Source organism: Lissotriton vulgaris, chromosome 1_1, assembly GCF_964263255.1.
Source record: "Lissotriton vulgaris chromosome 1_1, aLisVul1.2, whole genome shotgun sequence".
Classification (NCBI taxonomy): Eukaryota; Metazoa; Chordata; class Amphibia; order Caudata; family Salamandridae; genus Lissotriton; species Lissotriton vulgaris.
The window spans coordinates 1,366,349,900-1,366,361,842 of record NC_141685.1 but is presented as its reverse complement, the minus strand read 5'-3'; the positions used below and the strand labels follow the sequence as shown (position 1 = coordinate 1,366,361,842).

The window sequence follows — 11,943 nt, the reverse complement described above, 5'->3', positions numbered from 1 at the left end:
AACAAGGGGCTAATTTCCTTTCAATGGTGTCCATCTAAACATTCTCAATCTCAGTGTGTCCTCTGACTGGAGGCTGTATCTGGTTGACTTTGGATGAGGATATATTGGTGAAGCACTTGCAGAATCAGGCAGATACCCAGAGGACCTGTGGGATGAAGAGGGAGAACTAAGGGGTGAAGAGGTTACACAGACGAGGAGGACAAGGGTACAAGAATCTCACAAAGGACCAGAAAAAGGGCCAGTACAACTGAATGGAGGAGGAGGCGAATGACCAGGTCCACCAGTAGGGTTAGGAACTGGATGTCCAAAAGAAGGAAGAGAAAGCAATATCAGTAGGGCCATGAAAAAGACCTGGAGGATCAGGCACCAAAGACCAAGTCTGCTAGAATGACTGAGGCCACAAGGACATGAGGACCAGCATGCCCAAGACAAAGGGAAGGATCAGTAAAACCAGGAGGAGAATTAGAATGAGGAATACCAGAACCAGGAGGCCAAAGAGGAGGAGAATGATTGGCAAGTGGAAAACGAGGGGCATCAGGAGGACTAGGACACAAGAACAAGAAGGAAGAAGACGGCCAGATCCACAAGGAGGACTTAGACCACTACAAAGACCACACACAGGATGAGGAGAAGGAAGATGGCCATGAGGATGACTAGAGGAGTTGAAGGGGGTCCAGGACCACTAAGAAGTTTATGAACTCCAGGACCACCAGAAGGATTTGGGTCACTTGACCAACAGGGGGCCAATACATTGTCCAAGTACTAGGGAAACCAAGAGGATCAAGACCAGGAGGACTGGGAAAAGGACTTCCAAGAGGACTAGGAGAATAAGGAGGAAAACCAGGAGGAGCAGGAACAGAAAAAGGAGGAGAATTAAAAAGAGAAGGAGAAAGAGGAGGCCAGGAGGAACAGAACAGCAGTCACCGCCATGATCACCATGAGGGTCAACATCAGGACCGCTAGGAGGAATGGCACTAGAGGATCCAGAGGACTAGGAAGAGGATGACCAAGACTAGCTGGACCATAAACACAAGGACAAGCAAGATCATGAGGACCAGCAGGACTGGGAACAGAAGGATGAAAAGTTCCAAGAACACCAGGGCAAGATCGCCAGAAGAACAACAAGGAGGGACACAGCAAGAAGCACCATGGTAAAGATAATATTTACCAACAGGACAAGGGTCTCAGGAGGATGAGGGCCACTTATGACCAATTATCAATACCCAGAAGATCAGGACCAAGAATATGTGGATGAAGACCAGAAGTATGAGTTTGAGGAAAACTACGAGGTGGGACAGGGTAAAGAAGATTAAGAAGATAATCAGGAGGAAGAGATCTAGAAAAAAGGATAGCTTGAAAACCAACATGAAATTAGGAGAACTAGGAAAAGGAAGAGCTGGTAAACCAGGAGCATGAAGAGGAAAACCTGCTGGTGGAAGACCAGGATGAGGAGAATGACCAGGAGGAGCAGAGGGACCAGGGCAGCCGAGAAGACTAGGAGCACTAGGATTACCAGGTCCACCAAGAGAATCAGTGGACCATGACCTGGAGGACCAGGATACAAGCAACAAGAGAATCGTGAGAACAAGCATTAGGAGGACTAGGGATGGGTGTAGTAAATGCAGAATAAGGATTTGAAAAAGGAAAGGGAGAGAAACAAAACTAGTTAGTACCATCAAGACCAGCAGGAGGATGAGGAACAAGAAGACCATGACTGGGGGGAGGGACTAAAATGGCCAAGAGGATCTAGACAAGAGTGCCATAAGAAGCAGGCATAGCAGACAACCCAGAGAACTAGAATCACCAAGAGAACTAGGACAACCAAAACGAGGGCCTTCAGCAACTGTGGTTAGGAATACAGGGCCCACAATGACAAGAAGTGATTCTAGGCTAAAACGTTAGGGCATGCCCCAGTTAAATGCAAAAGAAACAATTGATGGACAGAATTCTGGACAATCCAAACATTCACCCACAGTCACAAAGACCTGGGTTAAATCCATCATTCTTTTGTTCACCACACCACCACAGTTTGGACCCAGCCATATGCAATTCAGTCTTAGACCTGTTCCTTGAGGGAACAGTCCAGCCTGAGCTACCAAGCCAGGTCCTCCCTGGACTGGAAGCAAGCATCCTAGGACCAGTTTCAGGGCATCACCCTTCATCAGCCAGGCTAGCTTGAATCCAGTGGTGCATTGAGCACGGCGCCCACGTCTGGGCATACCCTTCCCACTTAGGGCGACATTTGCAAAGGAACAATTGATGAGCGGGCTGCTGGGCAATGGAAACCTTCAAGCCCAGTTACAGGGATCTGGGTTAAATCCATCATTCTATTGCTCACCACACCACCCCAGTGTGGACCCAACCTTAAGCAAATCAGTCTTCACCCTGTTCCTTATAGGAACCATCCAGCCTGAACTGCAAAGCCTTTCTTCCCATGGACTAGAAACAAGCATCCTGGGACCCGTTTCAGGACATCACCCTTCATCAGCCAGGCTAGCTTGAATCCAGTGGTGTAATGAGCACGAGACCCACGTCTGGGCATACCCTTCCCACTTGGGGTGACATATGCAAAGGAGCAATTGATGGACGGAATGCTGGACAATGCAAACAGTAACCCCAAGTCACAAAGATCTGGGTAAAATCCATCATTCCTTTGCTCACCACACCACCTCAATTTGGACCCAGCCATATGCAAATCAGTCTTGACCAAGTTCCTTGAGGGAACAGTCCAACACGAACTGCCAAGCCAGGTCTTCCCTGGACCAGAAACAAGCATCCTGGGACCGGTTTCAGGGCATCTCCCTTCATCCTCCAGGCTAGCTTGAATCCAGTGGTGTAGTGCACACCGGACCCACATCTGGGCATACCCGTACTGCTCAGGACGACATATGCAAAAGGAACAATTGATGGATAGAATGGTGGACAATGCAAACATTCACCCCAAGTCACAACAATCTGTGTCAAATCCATCATTCTTTTGCTAACAAACTACCCCAGTTTGGACCCATCCATATGCAAATCAGTCTTGACCCAGTTCCTTGTGGGAACTTCCAGACCAAACTGCCATGCCAGGTCCTCCATGGACTGGAAACAATCATCCTGGGACTGGCTTCAGAGCATCACCCTGCATCAGCCAGGCTAGCTTGAATCCAGTGGTGTAGTGAGCATGGGACCCACCCACTTAGGGCAACATATGTAAAGGAACAATTGATGGACGAAATGCTGGACAATGCAAACATTCACCCCCTGTCACAAGGATTTGGGTTAAATCTATCATTCTTTTGCTCACCGCACCACCCCAGTTGCGACACAGCCATATGCAAATCAGTCTTGACCCTGTTCCTTTTGAGAACCATCCAGCTCAAACTGCCAAGCCAGGTCCTCCGTGGACCGGAAACAAGCATCCTGGGACCGGTTTCAGGGCATCACCCTTCATCAGCCAAGCTAGCTTGAATCCAGTGGTGTAGTGAGTTAGGGACCAACGTCTGGGCATACCCTTCCAACTTGGGGTGACATACGCAAAGGAAACCCAGATCTCTTGACTGGGGGAGAATGTTTGAATCATTCAGCATTCCGTCCATCATTTGTTGCAGTTACACTTATCGCCCTAAGTGGGATGAGTATGCGCCAGACGTGGGCCCCTTGCTCAGTGTGCCACTGGATTCAAGCTAGCCTGGCTGATGAAGGGTGAAATAAAACCGGTCCCAGGATGCTTGTTTCCTGTCCAGGGAGACCTGGCTTGGCAGTTCTTTCTGGACTGTTCCCATGAGGCACAAGGTCAAGGCTGATTGCATATGGGTGGGTCCAAACTGGGGTGCAGCAGTGGGCAAAAGAACAATGGATTTAACCCAGATCTCTTGACTTGGGGAGTATGTTTGAATCATTCAGCATTCCGTCCATCATTTGTTGCAGTTACACTTTTCACCCTAAGTGGGAAGGACATTCACAGACATGGGTCCCTTGCTCACTGTGCCACTGTATTGAAGCTAGCCTGGCTGATAAAGGGTGACATAACCTGAAACCGGTCCCAGGATGCTTGTTTCTGGTCCAGGGAGGACCTGGTTTGGCGATTTTCTCTGGACTGTTCCCATGAGACACAGTGTCAAGACTGATTTGCATAAGGCTGCGTCCAAACTCTGGTGGCATAGTGGGCAAAAGAATGATGGATTTAAACCATATCTCTTGACTGGGGGAGGATGTTTGAATCATTCAGCATTCCATCCATCATTTATTACAGTTACACCAGTTAAATGCTGCATGTGTCCTCTTGTGGTTCCTTGAAGGTCTATAATCCAAAATCTGACTCCATTAGGTAACCTCTACAGAAATCCCTATGGACATTAGAGATCTTGATTGCTGACAGGCATTAATTATAAAAGGGTACTCCTGTGTGAGGCACTGTGAGTCAAAAAAACAGAGCCATCAATGAAGAAACAATTAGACATATTAATGGTCACCTTTCAAAAAATACTTGTGGTCATGTGTATTTAGAATTAGTACATAAGAGAGCTTGTTCACACACAAACTCACTCTAGCATTCATACAGAATGTATAATTTGATGTTTGTCATTTACCATTGACCCTCACCATGTCCTCAATTTTGCCCTTTGGCCTCATCTCAATTGACTTATCTCCTTGCAGACCCTTGAGTTATGCATGAAGGCAGCTGTTACCAAGAGTTGCAGAGCACTGAAGGAAACTGTGCCAACCGTGCTTACGGCTCTGCATCACCTGGTAAGTATATACATGAGGACATGCAAAGTATTTCAGCAGGAGACAACTGACATTTCCTAACAAAGAGGGTCCTGCATTAATCCAATTATAGTAAGAGTATTTTTAGAGGGGAACATTTGGGAACTCGCTTGTATAAAATATTAAATGATCACCCATAAAGAGCCTACATGAACCAATTTGCTTCAAGGATGCAAAGAAAGAATACAATGCAAATACCTCTGTCAGATCTTTCAGCGTTGAGAGGTCATCAGCAGGAACCACCCATAAGTCTACCTCTCAGCAACTCTGGCTCTGATAATAGGTAGCAACAGAGTGGCCTGACAAGGGAAGGGACACAGGGAGGTACACCAAGGATGGAGACATGAAAAAGAAAAGATTTGCCCAATAACAATGGTTTACAAACAAATATATAATCACTAACAATGATTATCTCTGAGGGTCAATTGTCCAACTAGACTTTACTATATAACATATACTTATATAAATAATGATAAATAGTATATATCATATACATCTGATTAATGTCATCGATCAAAGTAATTTCATTATTTATCCAGCTGGGGTTCCTAAAGTCAATATGTACAGAAACTACCCTACAAATAAGTTCAAACAATCCAAATGCATAATTCAAAATCAAGTTAAAGCCATTCGCTTTGCTATACAATAGCATTAGCAAAGCTAATGCCTTTAACTTAATCAAAAGCAAGACCTATGCATTTTCAATGCTTGTTTTTTTTTATTGCTGCTATGAGTACTTTCCAAGAGACTGGGAGCATACTACATTTACTCAGATCCTGCTTAATATCTTTTACTAATGCTAACCATTTATCAGGGACCATCTTTGGCAGTGATGGAGTGATGCAAAGTCTTTAATATTTAGTGTAATAGAAGTTATTTTTTAAATCCCTTCACTTCTGTTTGTGCAGGCATCAGTGCAAGTGTTTTAGATTTATTTATATTTAGACAAAACCATGCTATCCCATAAACAGTCTCCTTGTTCCGAGAGTCGTGTATCAAGTCTTGGAAAACCATCCCTTTACAGGTTCCTCTTTGAATGGTCTTCTGTTTGCTCCTCTCTGCAAGAATTAATATATTCAGATGGTATGTGGTATCTTGGCAAACACAAGGAGATCTTTGCCACAATGTCCTGAGGTCTAGCTTTGTCATATAGCTCTTTCTCCCCCTTTGTGGTCTCTTTCAATCCCTATAGGGAAGTCTAAAGAGCTGTTCAAGCACTCCACCACATATTCTCCTTCTTCTCCCTTTCCTTTTCCATATTACAGCCTCTTAGATTGCCTGTCTGGACCTATTTTCTAGGTCTTCACATCTATTAATTAATTATATGCTCTCGGTCTCCGGAGTAACTATCGACGTGGTGGCAACCTGGCTCATGTTACAGGAAAATTGCTCTTCAAAGCCATGCCTCCAGCCTGGTAATATAGATTCTACCATCTAGTGCAGTGGTTCTTAACCTGGATTCTGCAACACCTACTCAGGCTGCCCACAATAGAAAATCAAATCAAATAGCAAATTAATTAAGCAAACCTAGCTAAACATCGAATATGTATTAATGTTCTATAAATTGGTAGGAATTTGCAACTGGGAGTCTAAACATTAAGTTGGTACTGTTAGCACGATTCGTGGGAGCAGCACAAGAACAGCAACTAGAATCCAGTTGGACAAATGGTGGCCTCAACTGGAGCACTGCTAGACACGAAAAACGCCAGCAGTAGGAACAAAAAAGAAAGTGATTTGCAACAGTCTAGCATATTGTTTTGAATCTGAGAAATAAAAACACATTTTGAAAAGTTCCAACCTTCCAATTAAAATGTCAACTTTTTCATAGTTTTTTATTTGTGAGTGAAATAATTGCATGTGTTGTGTATTTTTTTTGATGTACACTTGTTTCTTTATTTTCCTGTATTGTTTAGATGTTTGAATCGAAGCAATTGTGCTCAGGCAGGGTCCAGCTTCTAGTAGTGATTCAGTCGGTGTCTGTTTACAGATGTCAAAAGTTTAAACACCACTTAATTGTAGTGGCAATTCCGCCTCACTTCAACATATGCAATGTTCCTAACCCCTTCCTACTAGTGTCATGCTTATCACCCACTTAAAGTTGTTCAGTATTTTCATGTGTCACGCTGTGTCTTCCCGGTAGCAAGCCTCAATGTGCAGGTGTTCCGCTACTAGCAGTTGTCATCATGCATCAAGCCGTCTCCCTTACGCCATGTCAAAGTCCTCATGCCCTAGTCTCTCTTCCTCCACCCATAACAATACATATAACCCTCATACACTGCCTGTCATTCTTCATAACCCACCTTGTCGCACTCCATACCCGGATGGTGTCAGGCTTCAATCGGGGTAGAACGCATCTGAGCTGGGTTTTGCTTCTAACATCTGAAGTCACAGGTCTCGCCTTTTCAGACGAATAGCCAAGGCTATTGTGAAATATCCTTCAGGCTTAAAGAGCATCTTCATGCGTCCCAGACATACCAACTTTCAATGCATGTACCTGTCTTGTCATTCTCTATATCTCCTATTGTGTCACAATCCTTGTCCCCGTCTCGGACTTTAACCTGCAAGCAGCATACCTACAAGCCAAGTTGTCAAAATCCCATGATGTCAAACTCCTAGAATCAAGTTCCCTGCAATGAACCTCGAACCACGAGTATCATAGGGTTTTACCAATTGTCTCTAGAAGGAAATGCCACTGTTCAGTGGAGTCGCTCTATCCATTACTGTTTCGGTTTCATCCAATCATCTACAAGATGCTGCTTTAGGTTTCACACGTGTTCAAAGATGACTTACAAAGATGTCGTGCTCATGTCAAAACATACCTGCTGTTATCATGGAATGTATGACCTTACAACGCGGTCTTTACACTGCGATACGTTCACAACGCGGTCATTACAATGCAAGTTGTTAGAACGACTTGCGCTAGAGGCGAGGGACTTAGGAATAGTATGATTTACTATTCCAACTCCAGCTACGTAACAGTAGGGAAGGTATTGGAATAGTAAATCATACTATTCCTTACTATATAGCGCCATCCAGTGCAAGTCGTTGTAACGACTTGCGTTGTAATGACCGCGTTGTAAACATATCGCGGTGTGGAGACCGCGTTGTAACTGTTGTCTCCCATTATCATGCTCTTCCTTACTAACAGACCTACATAGTCATCTTCCGTGCGGCTGCTCACCCGCAATTATGGCACCAACCAGTCATCAGAATGGCTGGAGTCGAAGACCAGTGTCACAACTCCTTAAATGACTGGTTCAGGTGTGGCACGTTCAGCCAGAATAATTGATGACAAATCACCTTTAAAGTAATATTCAGTATTCCCTTCTACAAAAGTATGTGTCACTTAATAGCTACTACATAAAACAAGCTTACAAAAAAAAGTGCTGCAATGAACAAAATAAATAATTATGAGAAGCATACGCTTACCGTCATGGCGGCAGAGAATAAAGAAGCTTACAAAAAAAGTGTGGCAAGCTGATAATATACCTACTGTGTCACGCCACGGGTAAGAGATCCAATCCCGCTAGGCATGGCTAAAAGGAGACAGGATGGCAACAAGCAGCGATTTACATGCCTTGCATGCAATCATTGCACTGCTATCGGCATAATTTGTGATGCCAAACGCCGCGCACGAATCAAAGCTGAAGGTGGAGCTAAGACGAGGCTTTTGGAATTGTATCAATTCCAAGAAGATTCGTAAGACGAGAGCAGCACATGCGCTGCCTATGTCACAAGACCTAAAAAAGGAAGTACACAACTTGACGACCATGGCATGAAATTCTAAATAGCAATGCTGGTGTGCGGAATTTGCAATGAACAGGAACTAAAAAGACATGCAGCTCTGATGGGGACCAATCAGCGAGAACTCAATGCAAGCAAAAAACAAAAAAAAGAAATTATTGCTAGCGGTACGGCAGAAGCAGCGAGTGGCGGTGAGACCTGAAAAAGACCCTAATGCAGGCACCAACAGAAACACTCGCTCACTACTCTGCCAACCAGAAACTGGGGACACAAAAGGGAGGAAAAGTGCACAAAAGAGGCCCGCTCTGAAAAGCATGCAACCCACCTTGCTAGCCAGACACTGAGATGCAAAGGGGGAACGCACTTACAGTCCCTGGAGATAAACTAAGTTGAAGTGCAACAACAGCCTCTGTCTTGATTTCCTTGAACAGCAGACGCTGTCACTAGTGCCAACTGTGTTAAATAGCATTCAGTACGACTGCCTGCTGCAATGTTGTGAGACTTCAGTCTCCAAACCATGCAGAAACCATAGGAAACTAAGGCGTTAATCTTAGAATGGCAACTGAGAATTTGCAATTCCACCATCATGGCCCCACAAATCCTGACAAACTCTTATGCCGTCATTTCCCCACTGAATGGAATTTGCTTTCCAGATGTATAGGGTTGGCTTTCAAATAGCCTAGCTTCCATTATTGTTTAATATGGCTTTGTTATTGACAGATCTGCGCACCCTACCGTGGAGGTTCAGATGAAAGGGAAGAGTCAGTCAAGGTGTCCACGGCCATTATCCTGTCACTGGGTGAGTTGGTCATAAATGTATATATGTATATATTTGTGATACTGCAAGTATATGACGGTCTTTACCAGTGATCGGGTCCTCCGAAACATTAATTTCTGTCCACTGCTCTGCACATCACTTGATCTTCTTAAAAGCTATTGTTGCTTCAGTAATTACCTCCCTTCCCAGTGCATTTGTTAGCTTTCTATTAGAACATGTTGTCCAATTTACTATATACAGCTATAGTAGTCACATGAGTACCATGTGCTCCACCGATCATCATTAAATGTTGTAAACTATTGATATTGTACCTCCTGGATATGCGTTGAAAATTTCCTTACATTTGGCCTTGATGACCTGCTCCCCTGCGTTTAGTTCCTCCGTGCATGATTTTATTGTATGTCATTTTTCATGTATGTCTATTTTTCTCTTCACTTTACTCTTGCAGCCCATTCTAGCTCTAGTGAGGTCCTTAAATATTTTGGAAGTAGCTTGATCCATATGGGTGCAGAGTCCCGTGCCACAACAATAAAGCTGCTCTGCAAGCTTCTTGCTGAAACTGGTAAGCCTCTCAGTGGGTGGGTGGCAGCATGTGATTTCGATAGACATGGAAGATAGTTAAAGGACTGAATGCTTTCATGGAATGTGGAGCCCTAAGTTATAATTCCAACTTACCCTCTTACTTAACCAACATGGTGCAGCTATGAGCAAATCACCTCAATTTCATATTCCTCAGCTACACTGACTGCCAACAGTTCCTGGTAGAGCACTGTAATTTAAGAATAAATCCTCCCATCGTTAACATGAGTCGTGGTGAAGAAATAAAGTAGTGGTCAAACATTTCCACATCTGTCTTTTTGATAAATTGTTCCCACTGTGAGCCAATAATGGGACAGGGACACTGTGGAAAGAGATCCTGACATAGACTTCGGTGAGGAACAAAAAGGGACATAAAATATGGGGCAGGAAGACACAGACACACTCAGTGGTACATGATGGCACAGACATGCACAGTAGAACAGGAAGACATTGATAGGCCCATGAGGCTCACAGTCACAGACACACACACCAAGACTTGACAGGACCCTCAGGTAGGTAGGCACATGTAATAGTGGAAGCTTCATCTACTTATTTATTATTCCTGATCGTACTAGACAAAGACAATATCTATGTGTTATGAACATTTGATGTATGGCTTCATTTCATAGATTCAGAAGGTGCCTCTTATCTGGATGCTGTCCGTCACGTGCTTGAGGATGACAATCACAAGGTACCATCAAGTTATTATGTGTGCAGCATTCTGTGGTCAAGCAGTTTCATAATTAGCAACGCAATCTAATTTAAGTTATGCACTTTTTGAATAGTGCAGTATTCTCTACTTACGTGGACTCATTGCAGTGGTGCGTATACCACAGTCTGTTGTATTTTTCTAAGGCTGGTCTTTCGTGCAGGTGTTGGGTCATGCAACCTCCATCCATGTGTGTCTCCTCAGTGTCTTGTGTCTACTGTTTCCCTGTTCAAGTGGACATATCCAAGTTTTCCTGTCCTTCTCTGTGTCAACTCATTTTCAGACCCAATATATAGTATAGTGTAGGTCTGCTAAATCCTGCAGGTTGAGTTAGACAGTGGCCATCATTCTTCCCACAGACTACTCTAGTTTTTTTTCATTTCCACATTATTGGAATCTACAGCCTACTGATTTCTCATTTGCATTTTTGTAATCAATACAAGGTCCTGAGAGCTTCTTTGCTAGTTGTAACCTACCAAGACATCTTTTGCAATGTATCTTTCAATCTTTTACCAAGTTCCAATCACCTATAGAAGGCGTACACCACCTGGAATGTTTGAATATTCCCTCAATCACGCTTTGATCAGACATTCTGTAAAAACAGTTTAATTAAATTGATTCAAGTTTTATTCTCAGAGTGTCTTAATAACCATTTTCCAATATTTTTCCAAAGGCTATATCCAGGTACTAGCTTTCCACACATACAAGTGTATTTCTATTTCCTCTATGAACAAAAAGGAAGGAGAGATTGTATGGTTTTCTCACACTCCCGTGCTGCTCCCTCACCAGAATGTGGGATTTGGTTTTATTTATACATCAAAAGGGTTTCTCACTAACCATTTTTTGCTTCATCACAGGTTATTCTTGCCACTTTAAGTTTAATATCCAATTTAACAACCAAAGGATATTATGATATGAATGGAAGAGCTTTGATGGAATATGTGCTTAGGAAAAACAGTCTCATCATTGAAGAACAGGTAAGTGGCAGATGTACATATTTGGGAGGGTGAATGTGCTAGGGGAACAGCAACCGTAGTCAGCCCAAAAGAAATAAGTGGACCTTTTAGCCCCTTTGTGCCCCAATGTAGCTTGTTTGCCACGTAATACAGATCTGCAGTGTTCCATATTTGCCCCTGGTGGTGGAATATAGACCTATGTACCTCTATTTAGTTCACATAGGCCCACTTAACATTCCATGTTCTCCATTTGAGCCTGATGTTCCCCACTTGCATTCCAGTGCGTCTTTCACCCTCCCTCAACCGTATGGGTCTCCCTTGCTCCATCAGGCTGATTACATTTGAACCTGAAATTCAGCTGCTGACTACCAGTGTCAACACTGTATATGCCATTTCTTTATGTCTTGTTCTTTCAGGGTGCCCAT

General features: G+C 43.7%; 1 protein-coding gene across 1 annotated transcript in view; it reads left to right on the top strand.

Annotated features, from left to right (window-relative positions):
* Positions 1 to 9,775: 9,775 nt before the first annotated feature.
* LOC147749192 (maestro heat-like repeat-containing protein family member 1) overlaps positions 9,776 to 11,943 on the top strand; it is a 38,705-nt gene continuing 36,537 nt past the window's right edge. The window contains exons 1-3 of the mRNA XM_086936548.1: positions 9,776 to 9,836; positions 10,483 to 10,544; positions 11,420 to 11,539. Coding sequence (XP_086792674.1) covers positions 9,776 to 9,836; positions 10,483 to 10,544; positions 11,420 to 11,539 — 243 coding nt within the window. The remainder of the gene's footprint in view (positions 9,837 to 10,482; positions 10,545 to 11,419; positions 11,540 to 11,943) is intronic.